At 41.5% G+C, this 21,390-nt stretch overlaps 1 protein-coding gene across 2 annotated transcripts in view; it reads right to left on the bottom strand.

The window, feature by feature from the left end:
• cdh8 (cadherin 8) overlaps positions 1–21,390 on the bottom strand; it is a 186,734-nt gene that overhangs the window by 45,616 nt on the left and 119,728 nt on the right. For both annotated transcript variants that reach the window (XM_061669995.1, XM_061669996.1), the window contains exon 3: positions 10,627–10,746. In XM_061669995.1, coding sequence (XP_061525979.1) covers positions 10,627–10,746 — 120 coding nt within the window. The remainder of the gene's footprint in view (positions 1–10,626; positions 10,747–21,390) is intronic.

Genomic DNA, 21,390 nt, shown 5'->3' with positions numbered 1-21,390 from the left:
GATACTATATGTCTGTCCAACACACAATGATGGCTGGAGGGTGAGGGGGAAAAAAATATTGACCAATTAAAATCATATCTGTTTAATGCTACATACAGTATGTGAGAATGCTCATATAATCCTATAACCTTCACGCTTACTTTACAATTTGTTGACATGCATTATTTCAGGATCTTGACTTTTGTAAAGCATGGAGGTGAGGAATTCCCTGCAGGTATACATACTGTATAGTTTTTTCTTTGCTTAGCATACAAAAAAATAAAAATCAGATGCTTTTTTTCTGTAGTCTGCCATCATTTGTATTCGGATTGAGTCCAAATGATGCTGTCTGTCGTGTATAATCTGGGATACTGTATGCGGAATGGACTTTATTGACTGCGGCATAAACATGGAATATAAAAAGGGGCTCAACGACGGCATCACTGGATAATCCACTCAGGAAACAGAGACCCGCAGGATTATCAAATGAATATAATATCGAGGCTGTTTTGCCATGACACCCCCTAAAGCCCCACGCCGTGGATAAATGAGAACGGGTCAAAAACCAACAACACGTTGAGGCTTGTATTTTTTATTCTGGAGGCTGGCAGTCCACAGAGATGGAGCACTACTGGGATGTCAGATTTCCTTTTGGGAGGTCACAAGCACAGGTGGGAGTAAATCATATTTGTGCGAGTCATAAAGTCTTAACCTTCAAGTATCTAGGAATTTTCTTTGGTAAAAATTCAGGAAAGTGAAGTCCCCGCTAAATTTCTAGAAAGTTGAGTCAAGTCATTACAGAGGTTAAACAAGTCATAAGCAAGTCGTAGAATCTTGCTACGCACATTTGCCACTAAGCACTCATATCTATGGGTGTCCTCCTACTGGGGGCTGGTCAGGGCACATCGGTGGGGTTAGCAGACACACCCTGGGTGCCTGGGCAAGGGTGGTGTCTTGTCGATCGGGTCTTCACGGGATGGGCACCCTCCTCTGCGCTAACCTCTTGGTTGGATGAGGCCGAGTTCTCCCATCCCTATTCTGCCAGCACAGCAACGTCTGACACCAAATGGCTAACGTGTGTGTGTGAGACGGTGACTATTCACTAATATAGCTCTCTAGACGTGCTTACTTGTTATGTTACTTTTTCACAGGGTGTGGCACTACCTTTCCTCCACAGATACGAGCCTGACTCCTCTGTAAGTGTTATACAGTAGTAGTCATACAGTACTCTGTGCTATTCTGCTATTGTTCTGCTTTCTTTTATCTGTCTGTCCGCTCACAAACCTTGTTCTGTCCCACTTACTGCATTTCCAATAAATATCACAATACAACCAACCACAGAGGGAGTATTTCATACTCCTCTGTTGCACATAAAACTGTTCCACCATTTTGCATGTCAAAGCAGCTGAACAGGACCAGTTAAACAAAAAAAGTGACTTTAGCTGTTCGAACACATTCACAATGGCATCGTTTTTTTAATGGTTCCTAACCAATATTAGTAGTTTACCTACAGACCTACAGTATGTTAGCTATACTGTGAAGTTAACATAGCCTGTCTGTCTTCGTGGGTTTTTTCTTGAGAGATGAAATTAATGTCCTAGTTGTTGTTTTTTTGTCTTTGTGTTGCAAACTTTGCATCTTGACAGTTCTTTTTCCGCATTCTATCAAAAACATAATCCTTGAACTCCATGATATTTGCTTCATGAGGTGGCTTAATAGCATAGTGGTGGGATGCCAGGTGTGGACGCACGAGACAAAAAAATAATAAAAAAACACAAATCACACACTTTGTTGAAAAGGCAGATTTTCTTTATGGAAATAGCCAAGACTTGTTACGTCATGTAGTTCAAGTCAAAACAAGTCGAGTCTTATTAAATACCAAGTTAATGTCAAGTCGAGTCTTTCATAAGTTTTAGCCAAGCAAGTCCCGTCCTGAAACTGGCGATATAAATCTGACCAGAGGCGGGGGGCTCTGGTCACAGGCGATAGTGATGAGGTAAAAAATGTATGCCGGCAATGTTTTGGCTAAGACATCCTCATCAGTTACTAAAACCTCAACCACCTCAAAACCCTGGCCCGCAAATGATATACTAGACAAGATCTCATTATGTGCCGAGCTGCGAGTCATTCTGCCACCTTGTTGTAAGAACAACAATAAATGTTACGCTTACGATGAGCAAGCAAGCAACTTTCTTGACAGTCGTCGACCAGGGCAGTCACCGAGAGACAAATCGTTCTGTCCCATCATAGTCTCATGTTATTGTCCCATTAAATGGCACTTGTCTCTTTAGGATGAAGCATATGTTGTATAATGCATTCAGATACACACATAATGTAAACCTGTCTGTCAATACAAATGATGATAACCTTTTTTTGTTTGTTTTAATGACACGTCATTCAAGTTGACATGTTTCTTTGTCATTATAACAATCTATGAAAAAAAAAATATATATATACTGTACAAACAATACATTGCAGTTCAGTTACATCTTCATAAAGAAAACATAACAAAATTTATATAAACTTATATATGTTGACAGACTTCAGATAAAGAATTTAGAGTGTATGTCAAAATCTTTCTTATTTTTATAAATTTAAGAGACTCAATATAACAATCAATTGCAATCAAAAATACCTCAAGATATGGATTAAACTTTAAAAAATTGCTTTGTGAATATGAGATTTTCCTAGCAGAATAAACAGACAAGTAATATTGTAAATTTATATATCTTTGTGTATAAAAAAAGTGACAATATTTTTACTTTCAATTTTAATAGTATGACCGGTCTTTTGAAGAATGAAGTTCTCCACAACCTCCCAGAACCTGATACTAAAGGGACGACCACAAAAAACATGAGTTACATTTTCTTGATCAATCTTACAAAATGTGCATCTGTCAGCTAACACAACAAATCCTGCAAGATATTGCCCTATTATGGAGGCGCCACAGTGACCAACTGGTTAGCACGTCTGCCTCACAGTTCTGAGGACCCGGGTTCAAATCCGGCCTCGTCTGTGCAGAGTTTGCATGTTCTCCCCGTGCCTTGGTGGGTTTTTTCCGGGTACTCCAGTTTCCTCCCATATCCCAAAAACATGTATGGTAGGTTAATTGAAAACTTGCTATTGGCTGGTTCTCCAGCACGCCCGCGACCCTAGTGAGGATAAGTGAGGATAAGCAGTACGGAAGATGAATTAATATATACATATGCACAAATGCCAGCATCTGTCCTTCCACATGGAACAATATAAACATAGTGTATGTCTGTCCATTCAAATACACACATTGATTTGTCCTTTCACATACGGACAATGTAAACATACAGTATGGCTGTACAGTCCCATAAACACACACATTGTAAGTCCATGTCTGTGAATTCACATACAAGGTAAACATGTCTATCTATTCACAGAAACACATCTTGACTTTGATTGCTTTTCTAACCGCATTTTCATGTCTTCAAAGATCTTTTTGATGTTTTTTTTATTTTTTCAATTCACATAAACATGTAAACTGCTACAGTATCTGCCACACACAATGTTAACATCTGTCTATCCATACTATACATACACACATGCACGCACACACATTGGAAACAATGCATATATGAGATATGAAGTACACCATCTTCTGTACATGTGATGCACCAGGACAGGTCTGAAGGACAAAAAGCGTATAGAGGGAGAACCTGAATATTCCATTAATATTACATGAGAAGCCATTATTTTCCCTTTATATCAGCTCAAATATTCCCAAGTACCTTTAACTCCTCGTTCTGCCTGAGGAAAGTTTTGTGATCCCACCGTTTGTGTGTGTGTGTGTGTGTGTGTGTGTGCGTGTGTGTGTGTGTGTGTGTGTGTGTGAGATGAAATAATGTGTGTATTAAGCATCTGATTTGAAGGTAGGCCAGCTCAGGCAATAAGCAACAAACAAATCCAAAAATAAGACAAACGCACTTCAGTCATTGGCATGCTCCTCATCTCTGGAGTTGATCACGGTTAATTATTCAAATTAATTCCTAATCACTCAAAAATGGGAGGATAGACAAACACTCATTTCCATAGCTGATCCCCCCCACCCACCTAGTTGAGTGATAAAGTGGGCCGCAATGTTTATTTATTGATTTATTCATCCGCAGCTTTTCATTTCTATGTGTCAAACACTCCATAATCATCGTTTACCGTTTTTATTTTTCATTAACATTCATTAAAACATCTGCCTTTCGTGAGCGTACCATCTGCATATGCGCCACTAGCACGGAATGCTAATCCTGCACACTATCAGGTCCGATCTTTTTGCGACTGCAGGTACCGTGAGACCGTGGCGGTGGTGAGCACAAGGCCGGCCCCACTCTGGCTCCAGTTTGGACCGAGTGTTCTGGCTAATTATGCACATAAATATTCCCGTCCTCTGCCTTTCTTTTTCTCTTTTTCCTGGCTTGTTTACAATGCCGTCGATTTTTTCGTCTCATCTGTTATTAATGTAATTCATGTAATCCCATCGTTTTTTTTAGACAGAAACATACAGTATTAGAAAGTCGTCCAGAAAAGCAAAGCCTTCATGGGTCACAATAACACGTTTTAAAGTCGAAAACTCCAGACAAAATATTTAAACCCTCGTGTTATGTCGTGGGTCTCATCAAGTTAAAAACAAAAGAGAAAAAACAAGACATTTATGTGGTACCAAAGAAACATAAGAGGACGTTTAAAGATCCAAGAAGCTGGAATGTGTTTGGAGATAATTGGATGACAGTGCTCCAGTCATTCTGCTTCATTAGGGGGCGGGGTATGTCTTTATTTTTACTGTTATCATCAATATGATTTCATAACCATGCGACCGCGTTGCATTAAGGACAGCCAGTCGACAGTTAGGCTCTTGCTTATGAATCCCGCAATTATGTGGACTTGATAAGGGCTTTGATGAACGCGCATTGTCCAAGCACACAATATATCACAGATGATCGCTTGACCTGGCTAAATCCTGCACAAACAACGACGGAGAAAAGCGCCGATGTGTCCCGCTGATATTGGGGCCGCCCGCCTTTTGTCCTCATCTATTCAATGGCGGTGGCCATTATACGGCTCGCAATCACATGTGCGCCGCACTGATAATACTTTCCATTTGTGCTGTCATTAACTTTTGAAGCTCGGGCGAAAGATCCCTGGCGGAGATCGCCGATGTCGCTTCATTAAAAATCATCTTTGGGCACTGACACAGCCGCCTGTTATTTCGCTGACGTTTTTTTTGTTTTTGTCCCTTATTCAATCTAATTATCCTTTTCAGGTTTTAGTAAAAGCTTTGCTGTCAGAATGAGGCCGCAAAAAAGCCAATTGTCAGCAAAGTCATACAAGACGCTGGGAAAAAGACAAACAAAGTACAGTATTAAGAGGATCTTGCTTTGCAACAATTTAAAGTCTATGATAAAAGTCTAGCCCTGCGCTTGACTGGTTACCAGTTCAGGGTGTACCTAGCCTCCCGCCCGAAGATAGCTGAGATAGGCACCCGCAGCTCACAAGCCTAGTGAGGATAAGCGGTAAAGAAAATGGATGGATGGATAAAAGTCTTTGATAACTGCTTCCGATTGCGACTCATTTAAACACATTCCCTAGAAGGAGCTTGTCCAAGTAAGAGCTGTGGAATTTGCTCAAAACGGCAACTTGAAACCATTCATTCATCTTCCGTTCCGCTTTTTCTCACTAGGGTTGCGGGCGTGCTGGAGCCTATCCCAGCTATCTTCGGGCAAGAGGTGGTGTACACCCTGAACTGGTCGCCAGCCAATCGCAGGGCACATATAAACAAACAACCATTTGCACTCTCATTCACACCTACAGGCAATTTAGATTTTCAATTAATCTACCCTCCATGTTTTTGGGATGTGGGAGGAAACCGGAGTACCCGGAGAAAACCCACGCAGGCACGGGGAGAACATGCAAACTCCACACAGGCGGGGCCGGGATTTGAACCCCGGTCCTCAGAACTGTGAGGCAGATGTGCTAACCAGTCGTTCACCGTGCCGCCAGCTTGAAACCAAAATGGAAAATTTCCTGTTAAATTCCTGTCATGGGTATCTGAGACGTTTTTGTGTGTCCTGCCATGATAGACATGTCCACCAAATTCTGTGTGAATTGGTGAAACTGGTGTCGGTGACACATTTTTCTAACATTCCGAGACCCCTTAAAATGATCATTCAACTTTGGAGATGTTTCGGTCATCAGCATAGGCAAAAAAGTTTGGCAAATTAGTGTCGCCCACCTGTCCAGTATATGTGGTTCCTATTGGGACTCATTTTACTAAATTCCCTAACAGGAGTTTGTCAAAGTACCAGCTCTGGAATTTTCCCAAAGTGGCAGCTTCAAAATAAAAAATACACTGACTTCTTGTTTAATTTCATGCATAGGTCCTTGAAACGTTTTTGTGCTTCCCGTCATGATAGACATGTCCGAAACAATTTCATGTGGATCAGTGAAACAGGTGTCGGGGGCTGAAATATTTATAATTTCCAATTTCACTGGGATACACATGCTTGCCAAAACTCACGACTTTTAAGGCATGTTAAGGCCCCTAAAAAGGGGATTAATTCGTTGGAAGAATAATGATAAACAGCGATTACAAGAGGACCTTCAAACAACCTTGGTGCTCTTGCCCTAAATTTAAAATATTATATATTTCCACATCTGACCTCAGTTGACATTGTGAACCGGTTTGTCTGAGCATCAGCGGCTAATGAAAAGCGACAATGTTTAAATACTACAAGAGTTCTTGGCCCATTGAAATAATCTAATAAGATGTTATCTTCACCTATTGGTGAAGCCTATCTCACTCTCATTGTCGCCCGTTATGGGCGTGGCGGCGCTCATTCACACACCGTTTTGTCCAACACCGTGTCGACTCGGAAGCGGTGAAAAGGATTGGCACGACGTATTAACAGCCGCCATTAAATTTAATGAGCCATCTTGCAGAGATCAGATCACTGGTCAAACAATGGCGAAGTGCACAAAAAGGGGCTTTTGTCAGCCCAAGCGCTAGTTTGCATGTAGCACGGGGGAGCGCTTTTTACTTTTTGGGATGTAATGAAAAACATACCACTTGTTTCTGTACTTAAGTACATTTTTCGGGTACCTGGTCTTTACTTGAGTATTTCTTTTTCTGACCACTTTTTGTTTTTACGCCTTACATTTGAAAACAGATAACTATCCATTTTACTCCGTACTTTGTTTAAATAGTTTTGTTACTTTTTTCAACCTGTGCGAACAAGACACACAAAGGATGAAGAGAGGTAAACTCAACCGTGATAGACTGATTGATTGATTGATTGATTGATTGATTGAGATCTTGGGGACTTAAAAGTGGGGAAAAACAGGGTCGGCAGTCACATGGAGGAACGTGAAGGAGGGCCCTTTAACAACAACAGCAACAGACTTGGAGAAGCAGGATATTCCCCATCTGTGGCCTTATCTGAAAGAATTGTTTATTGTTGTCGGCTACAGGAATGATTCGAGGCGAATGTGTGCCTAAAAACCACCAGCTTCTGTCATTCAAAAATGTTCCGTTAATCTGAAAAGATGCATACAAGTGTATTTGTTCAATTGTTATCATTAGTTAATTTATTATTTTACTCAGTTCACAACATACCAAAGCTATGGGGACATATTTTGATATTATAAAAGTTGAGTCAACGCTAGCTAGCTCTTAAACAACAACATACAAAATGTAATGTGATTTTTTTTTTTTTTTAACAATGAGTACTAGGCTGGTGGCACGGTGGACGACTGGTTAGAGCGTCTGCCTCACAGTTCTGAGGAGCGGGGTTCAATCCCCGGCCCCGCCTGTGTGGAGTTTGCATGTTCTCCCCATGCCTGCGTGGGTTTTCTACGGGCACTCCAGTTTCCTCCCACATCCCAAAAATCATGCATGCTAGGTTAATTGATAACACTAAATTGCCCGTAGGTGTGAATGTGAGTGCGAATGGTTGTTTGTTTGTATGTGCCTTGCGATTGGCTGGCAACCAGTTCAGGGTGTACCCCGCCTCCTGCCCGATGATAGCTGGGATAGGCTCCAGCACGCCCGCGACCCTAGTGAGGAGAAGCGGCTCAGAAAATGGATGGATGGATGGATGGATGGAGTACTAGGCTTTACATGATCAGGATTTTGGGGTCTGATCACCGATCAGCGAGTTTAAAAAAACAATAACCGATCACCGATCCGATCACAAGATGGAGCAATGTGTCTCTTTAAATGACCTGTTCCATCCATGGGATTGAACCCACCGCGGTCCTCAGAACTGTGATGCAGACATTCTAACCAGTCGTCCACCGTGCAGCCGCAAACATTCAACCATTGAAATTGACCATCGAACAGAAATGAAAATTTCAAATGGAATGTTCACTTTTTTCCTGCCAAAATTTAATGAAGAAATATCAATAAAATCAAGTCCTGTCAATCAGACCAAGCCATGTCAATCAAACAAAAGTGTGTCAATTACATCCATTCATCCAACCATTTTCTGAGCCGCTTATCCTCACAAGGGTCGCAGGAGTGCTGGAGCCTATCCCAGCTATCATCGGGCAGGAGGCGGGGTACACCCTGAACTGGTTGCCAGCCAATCGCAGGGCACATAGAAACAAACAACCATTCACACTCACATTCACACCTACAGGCAATTTAGAGTCTTCAATTAACCTCCCATGCATGTTTTTGGGATGTGGGAGGAAACCGGACTGCCCGGAGAAAACCCACGCAGGCACGGGGAGAACATGCAAACTCCACACAGGCGGGGCCGGGAATTGAACCCCAGCCCTCAGAACTGTGAGGCAGACGCGCAAACCAGTCGTTCACCGTGCTGCCAGCTTGAAACCAAAATGGAAAATTTCCTGTTAAATTCCTGTCATGGGTATCTGAGACATTTTTGTGTGTTCTGCCATGATAGACATGTCCATCATATTCCGTGTCAATTACATATTACAACCCCACTCCAATGAAGTTGGGGCGTTGTGTTAAACATAAATAAAAACAGAATACAATGATTTGCAAATAATCTTCAACCTATATTTAATTGAATGCACTACAAAGACAAGATATTTAATGTTCAAACTGATCAACTTTATTGTTTTTAGCAAATAATCATTAACTTGGAATGTTATGGCTGCAACACGTTCCAAAAAAGCTGGGACAGGGTCATGTTTACCAGTGTGTTACATCACCTTTTCTTTTAACAACATTCAATAAACGTTTGGGAACTGAGGAATTGTTGAAGCTTTGTAGGTGGAATTCTTTCCCATTCTTGCTTGATGTACAGCTTCAGCTGTTTAGCAGTCAGGGGTCTCCGTTGTCATATTTTACGCTTCATAATAATGCGCCACACATTTTCAATTGGAGAAAAGTAGTACCCGCACTTGTTTACTACGAAGGCACACTGTTGTAACGTGCAGAATGTAGTTTGGCATTGCCTTGCTGAAATAAGCAGGGGCGTCCATGAAAAAGATGTTGCTTGGATGGCAGCATATATTTCTCCAAAACCGGTATGTACCTTTCAACATTAATACCTGCCTTCACAGATGTGTAAGTTACCCATGCCATCGGCACTAACACAGCCCCATACCATCAGCGATGCTGGCTTTTGAACTTTGGGTCCATAACAGTCCGGATGGTTCTCTTCCTCTTTGGCCCGGAGGACATGACGTCCACAATTTCCAAAAACAATTGGAAATATGGACTTGTCGAACCACAGAACACTTTTCCACTTTGCATCAGTCCATCTTAGATGAGCTCAGGCCCAGAGAAGCCGGCGGCGTTTCTGGGTGTTGTTGATAAATGGCTTAGCTTTGCATAGTAGAGTTTCAAGTTGCACTTACAGATGTGGAAGTGTTCCTGAGCCCATGTGGTGATATCCTTTACACATTGATGTCGGTTTTTGATGCAGTGCCGCCTGAGGGATCGAAGGTCACAGGCATTCAATGTTGGTTTTCGGCCTTGCCGCTTACATGCAGGGATTTCTCCAGACTCTCTGAAACTTTTGATGATATTATGGACTGTAGATGATGAAATCCCTAAATTCTTTGCAATTGTACATTGAGGAACATTGTCCTTAAACTGTTCGACTATTTTCTCACGCACTTGTTCACAAAGAGGTGAACTTCGCCCCATCTTTGTTTGTGAATGACTGAGCAATTCAGGGAAGCTCCTTTTATACCCACTCATGGCACCCACCTGTTCCCAATTAGCCTGTTCACCTGTGGGATGTTCCAAACAGGTGTTTGATGAGCATTTCTCAACTTTCTGTCGTTTTTGCCACCTGTCCCAGCTTTATTGGAACGTGCTGAAGCCATAAAATTCGAGGTTAATGATTATTTGCTAAAAACAATCAAGTTTATCAGTTTGAACATTAAATATCTTGTCTTTGTAGTGTATTCAATTAAATATAGGTTGAATATGATTGGCAAATCATTGTATTCTGTTTTTATTTATGTTAACACAACGTCCCAACTTCATTGGAATTGGGGTTGTACATCCAACTCACCATGTTGATGTCTCAGAGTAATTGATCAAGATTAAAGTTTAACCACAGAGTAAAAGAGGGTGCTTTGATCTTGTGCTTTAATGCAGGCCCCTCTAATTTCAGCGAGCTCTTGAAAATGAACTAGAAATTTCACCTGAGTTGGGGTCCACAGAGAAGTAGGGCTGTCCCTCCAGGATGCTGTAGACCAGCTTGGCACTGTTGCCGTACACTGGGTCATCGGCATCGGTTGCGGTCACTCGGGTCACAGGGGTACCTGCCGGGGTAGAGCGTACCATAAATAATCATTGTTTTTACACAAGTTGATAGTGTTAAACACATTTTTATCAGAGCACTCGAGAGCATTCAGAGAGCAACTAGAGTCACATGACTTGACACTTGTCCGAAACGTCCCCATTTTAGGACTCGCGACTTACTTTTGAAAGTTGCAGTCACTGACAGCACGGGTGCATTTCAACGACAAAGACTCCGCACATAAGTAAAATCGGGAAAAAGAAAATGGTGATATACAAGGTTTGCAACTGAAAGATAAGAGACACCTGCGATTGGCTGGTGACCAGTTCAGGGTTTACCCCGCCTCTCGCCCAGAGTCAGCTGACATAGGCACCAGCACACCCAAGACTCTAGTGAGGTTAGAGAATGGTGATGGATGGATGGATGGAAGATAAGAGACACAACATGACATCTAACTTCATCCGTCACTGTGACGCCCTGAGACGCAGGTATAACTGGTTAACTTCAGAGTTTAGCTCACTGATCAAACAAAAGCTAAGCCTCATGTCAGTTTTGCGTTTAATTGAGAATATATTTGTATACATAGAGCTGCCTTGAGTGGGTCGACTCGATGCTGCGATATGCTGGCTTGTCCGCCATATTTGATGTGGCAAATCTAATGCAAGTAAGCAGACTGAACTTCATAAAGTGACAACCTATAAAGTGCACAAAGCTCATGCCTCTCATTCACGCACACACACACTAATATATTTGGAAAAAATTACAAATGTTTGCAGGACATAAGGACCGAGCCCAACCCCGAATAGCAAATAATTGACGCTCCCTTATAATATAAAACATGGGAATGAGCAGGGGTTTCTGTGAAAAACGGGGAATACGTTCCCCCTAACAATCCGCAATAGGTGAATTCGCGGATGCTGACTATGGATATTCTCGTACATATTTCAGTATTGGTGGCACCGTGGGCGACTAGTTAGAGCGTCTGCCTCACAGTTCTGAGGACGAGGGTTCAATCCCCGGCTCCAGCTGTGTGGAGTTTGCATGTTCTCCCCGTGCCTGCGTGGGTTTTCTCCGGGCACTCCGGGTTCCTCCCACATCCCAAAAACATGCATGCTAGGTTAATTGACAGCTCTAAATTGCCCGTAGGTGTGAATGTGAGTGCAAATGGTTGTTTGTTTATGTGTAACCTGCGATTGGCTGGCAACCAGTTCAGGGTGTACCCCGCCTCCTGCCCGATGATAGCTGCGATAGGCTCCAGCACGCCCGCGACCCTAGTAAGGAGAAGCGGCTCAGAAAATGGATGACTGGATGGATATTTCAATATTATATATTTATCACTACAGTAAGTGTTGAAAACATAGATAGCAACAAGGATTAGAAGAGATGATGTATTTTTTCTAAATGATATAAGAAATATACATTTTATTGAACTCAATTGTTTCATTTAACTTTTTATACAGTATGTGTAAATATGTCTTTGTGTTGTGACTCAGCAAGATTCTATGACTTGATTTACAAATTTCTTAACACAAGTGATGACTTAACTCAATGTGCTTGAAATTTAGTAAGCACTTGACTTTTTTGTTGTATGCCACAGTAATTTGGGATTGCTTGAAACTAGAAGGCTAAGACTTGAGATTTGCAGCTATGAGACTTATCGTAATTTCTCGTGTATAGTGCGCATTTCCCCCCCAAGAATTGTCAAAAATCAATAGCGCATTATACATTGGTATAGGAAAAAAATAACTTTCACATTTTATAAATGTATGCCTCCACATAGTGGTTATGAAAAAGCTGTACATGTTCATTCCAAAATACCACCACCACCTAGAGGTTATGAGAAAGGTTTACACTTTCATTTTAATATGCCACCGCCACCTCGGGTTAGGGTTATAAAAAAGGTGTAGCCTACACTTTCATTCCAATGACAGGGGTACGTATGACTGCATATATGTACAGTTGTGCTCATAAGTATACATACCCTGGCAGAATTAGTAAAATATTGTTTTGTTTTGTTTTTAAATATGACTGATGACTGAACAACAACCATAATTAATTTATTTATGGTTATGTTTTGTTTAATGATAATGCTTTTCTGAAATGCTTGACCGTTTAATTTGAACCCCATTAAAATAAAATTAAATGTGTTTCGCCTGGTCCTTTATGTTTTCTTTAAAGAATTGTACCCATCTTACAAATTCTGCCTGGGTAATCAAACATATGAGCACAACTGTGTGTTTTCTAATTTACTAAATGAAAGTAGGGCTGTGAATTTCAAAATAAGAGCAAGTAAATTAAAAAAAGTATTACAAATAAAGTGCTTAATTTCAGAACAATTCTTTGAAAAAAAACAACAAAATACAGATACAATACTTCATGTTTTGATCATATGCGTAGAAGCAAAATCATGCATTGTAAAAATGCAATATACATAGGTAGAAGAGGTTTCCAGAATTCTAGGTCAACTTTGGAGGTGCGTATTATACATGGGTGCATATTATTCCACGATAAATTACGGTACTTTCTAATGCGGACTCTTTTGGCCAGTTACTGCCGTTTTTCAAACTCAATTGTCAGTCATGTGACGCCCTATCAATCAAGTCAAGTCCTCTCCTTCAAATCATATTCTGTCAACTAAATCCGGCACTCCTTTTTGACACTTTGGATGAATCCATCAAGAGACCTGCTGAACGAAAAACGAAAGCTTCAATTTCAGCGAACTCTTGGTGTTTGACCCTTTTAATGAGGAATGAGGAATTTCAAATTGAATTTTCACCTTTTTTTGGAGCCAAATATGAGTCAGAATTTTCAATCACATCAATCCCCGTCCATAATGTCTAACTTCCTGACTCCCAATTTTTGGGGCCACAACATAACCCAAAACTCACCAATTTTACCAGTGAGAGTATCCCAGGAACATGTAATAATTTGTGAATTTGGGGGTTCCCCAACACAATCACGTCCCACTGGAGAAATTTGACCCCAATACCAATGTTTCACTGATCAACATGGAATTCGTTGGACATTTTTATCATAACAGGTTGCATGGATATTCTCAAGGACCCATGCCGAGAATTGAATAGGAAGTCAGCCATTTAAATTTTAAGCAGCCGCTTTTGGGCTAATACCATTGCTCGTACTTTGAAGAACTCCTGGTTGGGAATTCATCCAAATGAGCCCAATCGGAAACCAGTATCCCAGACAGATGGGTGACACTAAACTGCATCTTGTTAACATTATAGACTTACACCTGTGTGTGTGTGTGTGTGTGTGTGTGTGTTTTTCTGGCATGTGACATGGCCCCACTTGAGACTCCTTATGACGGGCGTTAAGCTTCACTGAGCATTTTGCGTTGATTAGCCGTCTCCCTCCAGCTTCCAGCGAGCCTGATGGATGCGTGGCATATTTATAGATGCGCTACAGAAGAAGTAATTTGTCAACTGGAAGCCAAATTCTACCTTTTTCATCTCTGATTTTTAGAAACTATTTGAACTCATATGTTGACTCACCTGAAAAAAATAATATTAAGAGAGTGAAAGAGCTATTCAGACAGCTTTTATATGCAACCTTCACACCAAAAATGTAGCAGGCGTCTCTGGCGAAAATCTAATAATGTAGAATAGCTAACCATTCAATTGGGCTATTGAAAAACACACTGAAAAATAGATTATTAAGGAGTTATTAATGCAATTAAACTCATTCAGCCGTAGGCATGGTAAGCTGGGACCTCGTTGGTCTTTTTGAGGGAGCGAGAGAAAAAAAAACAGACAAGCTGGCTGGAAGCTAAAGACGGAAATGGAAATTTTCCTGTGAAAGATGTTTAAAAGCTGGGCTGGCTACAAACGCCGAGCAGACCCTCATCACAGGACAAAGCACCAGATATTTTGGCCTCCGACGCAGCAATTCAGAGGTTCCAGAAAAATGAAAAAAAATCATGCGCCAGATGTGATGGGAAAATACAAAAAGCCTGCAAAGTTCACTGCATGCTGGCCAAGAACCTGACGTCCGTGCTGTGAAGTGTAGGGCAGCCAATCCAGGGTCTAGTCTGCCTTTGACTCCAGTTTCCCTGCCACCCTGAACAGGATAAGTGTTAAAAAACGGATAGACAAAGAATACACAACACTTCCAAACACTGGTGTTGCGTTAGCGCAGCAACTGCAAGGTGACTACAGCATGGTCAGACTGGACATAACAAAGGGTTTAAAGAAGAAACCCAAGTCACAGTGCATCGGAAGAATACATGCAGATGGAATGGTATAATATTATGGCAATGTTATCACAGTTGCAGTGCATAGAAATTCTCAGTGGGATCACGGTTGTGCTTTTTTCCCACCCCACATTGTCAATGATGGATTAACAGTAATTGCGACGTGTGTGGTCTGGTTATAACACAAAAGTAAAAAAAAAAAGAAAAAAGAACAATGTAAAAAGCCACCTTTTTGTGGCTGCTGAGAGCTTTTGTCATTGTCACGAGCCAATTATTTCACAACGAGAGGGTGGTCATCTGAGACACGACCACTCCACTAAATCACAGTCTCAAAGATTTATATTTGCCACTGCCTGTTACACCTCCCGTGGTGATTACACCGTAGACAAACGAGCTATTGTTTGTATCATAAGCACACAAAAAACAGCTCTAAACACAGCAGTTTTTGTATGTTCTCACTAACAACGGCCGCTGTGAGCCTTTAATAACACCTGTCATTATAGAAGTGGATAAAGAACAACACAATGGTAAGGAATCTGTTTTCTTGGATTGTCTATTAGTAGGTGCCAACTGATACACTACGTGTAAATCTTTCAGCATCATATCTTTTTACACAACAAATCTTCAATGACAAGATCAAATGTCAAGGTCACAGAAAAAAATCAAAAACTCATAAGACAAAAAAATAACTCAAATTTGACGCAGTTGTAATCCATGGGTCTCCAAACTTGATATTTGCTCAGATAATTAAATTTTGGTGATCACTGATCTTGATTTTAAGGAGATATTGAAGGTGAAATTCCACCAATAATAAGCTCAAAAACTACATTTCAACAAATCACGTTGTCGTACCTCAAATTAAAGGCCCCATGGAGTGCTATCTGTGTATGTAAATATAGTGTCACTATGTATGCCCTTATGTGCTGATGCAGTCCCCAAAAATATGTTTTCACAATGCATAAGGTCAACAATATATCTTCAAAAAAAAAACATGAGTCACGTCTCAAATTAAAGGCCTGGATGAGGGCTTTCCAATTCTGTCACCATCTTGTCACAGTTATCCTAAATAATGACACTGTGACCAAAAACATGTTACTTTTACTTCTGTCACCATTCAATATTCCATCAAGTCAAAATTCTATTATCAATAAACCATATTGAGTCATACCTCACATTAAAGCCCTTGGTAAGGGCTTTCCAGATATGTAATTACTGTAATTTATCGTGTATAATGCGCACCCATGTATAATACGCACACCCAAAGTTGACATAAAAATTCTGGGAAACCCTTCTACCTATGTATAATGCATTTTTACAATGCATGATTTTGCTTCTACCCATATGATCAAAATATGAAGTATTATCTGTATTTTGTTAGTTTTTTTTCAAATAATTATTTGGAAGCATTTGATTTGAACACCTCATCCTTTTTTAAATTTACTTGCTCTTATTTTGAAATTCACAGCGCTACTTTTATTTAGTAAATAAGAAAACACACAGTTGTGCTCATATGTTTGATTACCCAGGCAGAATTTGTAAGATGGGTACAATTCTTTAAAGAAAACATGAAGGACTAGGCGAAACACATTTCATTTTATTTTAATGGGATTCAAATTGAACGGTCAAGCATTTTAGAAAAGCATTATCATTAAACAAAATGCAGAGGGTTGCATCAGGAAGGGCATCCGGCTTAAAACTTTGCCAAACAAATATGAGCGTTCACCCAAAGAATTTCATACCGGATCGTTCGTGACCCGGGTTAACACCGTCAATCTGCAGGGCGCCAGTGGAAATTCAGCGACTGTGGGTCAAAGTTGAAGAAGAGGTGGAAAGCGGGTTCTTTGGCAGAAAGAGAAGAGGAAAGCACAGAGCCTAGAACTGAATGTGGGGACTTTGAATGTTGGACTATGACAGGAAAATCTCGGGAGTTGGTTGACATGATGATTAAGAGAAAGGTTGATATACTGTGTGTCCAGGAGACTAGGTGGAAAGGCAGTAAGGCTAGAAGTTTAGGGGCAGGGTTTAAATAATTTTACCATGGTGTAGATGGGAAGAGAAATGGAGACGGGTTTATTTTAAAGGAAGCGTTAGCTAAGAATGTCTTGTAGGTGAAAAGAGTATCAGATGAGGCTGAAACTTGAAATTGAAGGTGTTATGTATAAGGTGATTGATTCGTAGCTATGCCCCACAGGTAAGACGTGACCTATAGGTGAAAGAGAAATTCTAGAAGGAGCTAGACGAAGTAGTTCTGAGCATCCCAGACAGAGAGAGAGTCGTGATTGGTGCAGATTGTAATGGACATGTTGGTGAAGGAAATAGGGGTGATGAAGAAGTGATGGGTAAGTACGGCATCCAGAAAAGGAACTTGGAGGGACAGATGGTGGTAGACTTTGCAAAAAGGATGCAATTGGCTGTAGTGAACACTTTTTTCCAGAAGAGGCAGGAACATAGGGTGACCTACAAGAGCGGAGGTAGAAGCACGCAGGTGGATTACATCTTGTGCAGACGATGTAATTTGAAGGAGGTTACTGACTGTAAGGTAGTGGTAGGGGAGACTGTGGCTTGACAGCATAGGATGGTGGTGTGTAAGATGACTCTGGTGGTGGTGAGGAAGATTATGAAGATAAAGGCAGAGCAGAGAACCATGTGGTGGAAGATGAGACGGGTGTTGTGCAGCTTTTCGGGAAGAAGTGAGACAGGCTCTCGGTGGACAGGAGGAGCTTCCAGAAGACTGGACCACTGCAGCCAAGGTGATCAGAGAGGCAGGCAGGAGAGTACTTGGTGTATCTTCTGGCAGGAAAGGAGAGAAGGAGAACCTCACAGTACAGGAAGGAGAACCTCACAGTACAGGAAATCACACAAGGAAAAAAGTTGGCTAAGAAGAAGTGGGACACTGAGAGGACCGAGGAGAGGCGAAAGGAATACATTGATGCGACATAGGGCAAAGGTAGAGGTGGCAAAGGCCAAACAAGAGGCATATGATGACATGTATGCCAGGTTGAACACTAAAGAAGGAGAAAAGGATCTATACAGTGTGGCCAGACAGAGGGATAGAGATGGGAAGGATCTGAAGCAGGTTAGGGTGATTAAGGATAGAGATGGAAATATGTTGACTGGTGCCAGTAGTGTGCTAGATAGATGGAAAGAATACTTCGAGGAGTTGATGAATGAGGAAACCGAGAGAGAAAAGAGAGCAGAAGAGGCAAGTGTGGTGGACCAGGAAGTGGCAATGATTAGTAAGGAGGAAGTTAGAAAGGCATTAAAGAGGATGAAAAATCGAAAGGGAGTTGGTCCTGATGACATTCTTGTGGAGGTATGGGAGGATCTCGGAGAGGTGGCTGTGGAGGTTTTGACCAGCTTGTTCAATAGAATTCTAGCACGTGAGAAGATGCCTGAGGAATGGAGGAAAAGTGTGCTGTGCCCATTTTTAAGAACAAGGGTGATGTGCAGAGCTGTGGCAACTATAGAGGAATAAAGTTGATGAGCCACACAATGTAGTTATGGGAAAGAGTAGTGGAGGCTAGACCCAGGACAGAAGTGAGTATTTGCGAGCAACAGTATGGTTTCATGCCTAGAAAGAGTACCACAGATGCATTATTTGCCTTGAGGATGTTGATGGAAAAGTACAGAGAAGTTCAGAAGGAGCTACATTGTGTCTTTGTAGATCTAGAGAAAGCCTATGACAGAGTACCCAGAGAGGAACTGTGTTACTGAATGCGGAAGTCTGGAGTGGGAGAGAAATATGTTAAAATAATACAGGACATGTACGAGGGCAGGAGAACAGTGGTGAGGTGTGCTGTAGGAGTGACAGAAGAATTTAAGGTGGAGGTTGGGACTGCATCAGGGATCAGCCCTGAGCCCCTTCCTGTTTGCAGTGATGATGGATAGCCTGACAGATGAGGTTAGACTGGAATCCCCGTGGACCATGATGTTTGCAGGTGACATTGTGATCTGCAGTGAAAGCAGGGAGCAGGTGGAGGAATAGTAGGCATGCACTGGAAAGCAAAGGAATGAAGATTAGCCAAAGTAAGACAGAATATATGTGCATGAATGAGAGGGGTTGTGGGGGAAGAGTGAGGTGACAGGGAGAAGAGATAGCAAGGGTGGATGACTTTAAATATTTGGGTATAACCATCCAGAGCAATGGTGAGTGTGGTTAGGAAGTGAAGAAACGGATCCAAGCAGGTTGGAATGGGTGGAGGAAGGTGTCAGGTGTGTTATGTGACAGAAAAGTCTCTGCTAGGATGAAGGGCAAAGTTTATAAAACAGTGGTGAGGCCAGCCATGATGCACGGATTAGAGACAGTGGCACTGAAGAGACAATAGCAAGCAGAGCTGGAGGTGGCGGAAATGTTGAGGTTCGCTTTCAGAGTGACCAGGTTGGATAAAATTAGAAATGAGCTCATCAGAGGGACAGCCAAGGTTCGATGTTTTGGAGACAAAGTTAGAGAGAGCAGACTTCGATGGTTTGGACACATCCATAGGAGAAATAGTGATATATATATATATCCATCCATCCATTTTCTGAGCCGCTTCTCCTCACTAGGGTCGCGGGCGTGCTGGAGCCTATCCCAGCTATCATCGGGCAGGAGGCGGGGTACACCCTGAACTGGTTGCCAGCCAATCGCAGGGCACATAGAAACAAACAACCATTCGCACTCACATTCATGCCTACGGGCAATTTAGAGTCTCCAATTAATGTATGTTTTTGGGATGTGGGAGGAAACCGGAGTGCCCGGAGAAAACCCACGCAGGCACGGGGAGAACATGCAAACTCCACACATGCGGGGCTGGAACCCGGGTCCTCAGAACTGTGAGGCTGACGCTCTAACCAGTCGGCCACCGTGTGTGTGTGTGTGTGTGTGTGTGTGTGTGTGTGTGTGTGTGTATATATATATATATATCTATATATCTATATATCTATATATATATATATATATATATATATATATATATATATATATATATATATATAGATATATATATATATATATATATAGATATATATATATATAGATATATATCTATATATATATATAGATATATATCCATCCATTTTCTGAGCCGCTTCTCCTCACTAGGGTCGCGGGCTGGCTCACAATTTCTGCCAGGCTATGTAAACTTATGAGCACAACTGTACATATATGCAGTCATACGTACCCCTGTCATATTGGAATGAAAGTGTAGGCTACACCTTTTTTATAACCACTTGGTGGCGGTGGCATTTTGGAATGAAAGTGTCCAGCTTTTTTGTAACCACTAGATGGCGGCATACATTTATAAAATGTGAAAGTTTTTTTCCATTTGCCCCTATACCTATGTATAATGCGCACTATTGACTTTTGACAGTATTTTTTGGGGGGGGAGGGGGAATGCGCATTACACATGAGAAATTATGGTACTCTTTTTTAAATTTTCCTATTTGGTGACACAGTGACCAATAACAATGTTTTTGAGGGATCCTTCAGTCCTTCCTCCAAAGGTGCAAACGTTGTAAATTCAATTCTCAACCAGCCACATGAAGTCACATCTCATATTAAAGAACTTGAGGAGGGTTTTTCAGCTCTGTCACCAAAATGTGTTTTTGTAGCTTGAAAATGATACGGGTTGCGCTTCGACATTGTCAAAAATATATTTTCAACAGCTTCGTCACACCTCAAATTCAAGGCCTTGATGAGGGTTTGAATACAGGAAGTCCTCTAGTTACAACGCACTCGATCTACGATGTTTCGACTTTACAACACCTGTGCCTCGTCCGCCATTTTGTCCCCTTTTTTCACACTCTCAGCAGTAATGGTAAGTACAGTTTCTTATTTTTTTATTTTTATGTATTTTAGTTTCTTTATACGAAGTGTTAACCTTTTCTGCTACAGTCACCTGACCGTGGTCGGGAGACGCAGAGGTTAACTCCCTTCTCTCGTTGCACAGCTGAGCTGGGTGGCGGCAACAATAAAGGCACGAAGCACCGATTTGCTGCTTTAATGGCTTTATTAGCTCCTCTGCACATTCGACATCAACGGGTCCTCCGCTAATCACGACTCTTCCCTGGTCACCGTCACTACACTTGCCACTGCACACACTCACACATCGACGCACACACCCACACACACTGAGCTTGCTGTCACAATCACGTGGGACAATCCCTGTAACAGAAGTATTTCGCCGTAAATTTCGACTTTAACGGTGAAATCCGACTTACGCAGAAAATCGTGTTACGTCGCCAGCGTAGGAACGGAACTCGCTCGTAAATCGAGGACTTCCTGTATATGTAATTATTTGGTCACTAGCCTCCTGTTTGACTCAGTAACAAAGAAATATGCCTTTATTTTGCTTGAAAATGCGCAGAAAAAAAGCCCACTGTGACTTTGAGATCAGCCGAAAAACTTCCACCGAAACTTGTCGGTTGAGTAACTAAGATATCAAACTAGTTCTTTTTTGACAGAAGGCATTAGACGTTTAG

The sequence above is a fragment of the Phycodurus eques genome, chromosome 2, assembly GCF_024500275.1.
Source record: "Phycodurus eques isolate BA_2022a chromosome 2, UOR_Pequ_1.1, whole genome shotgun sequence".
NCBI classification, from domain to species: Eukaryota; Metazoa; Chordata; class Actinopteri; order Syngnathiformes; family Syngnathidae; genus Phycodurus; species Phycodurus eques.
The sequence above is the reverse complement of the archived record's forward strand: the minus strand, read 5'-3'. Positions and strand labels throughout refer to the sequence as shown.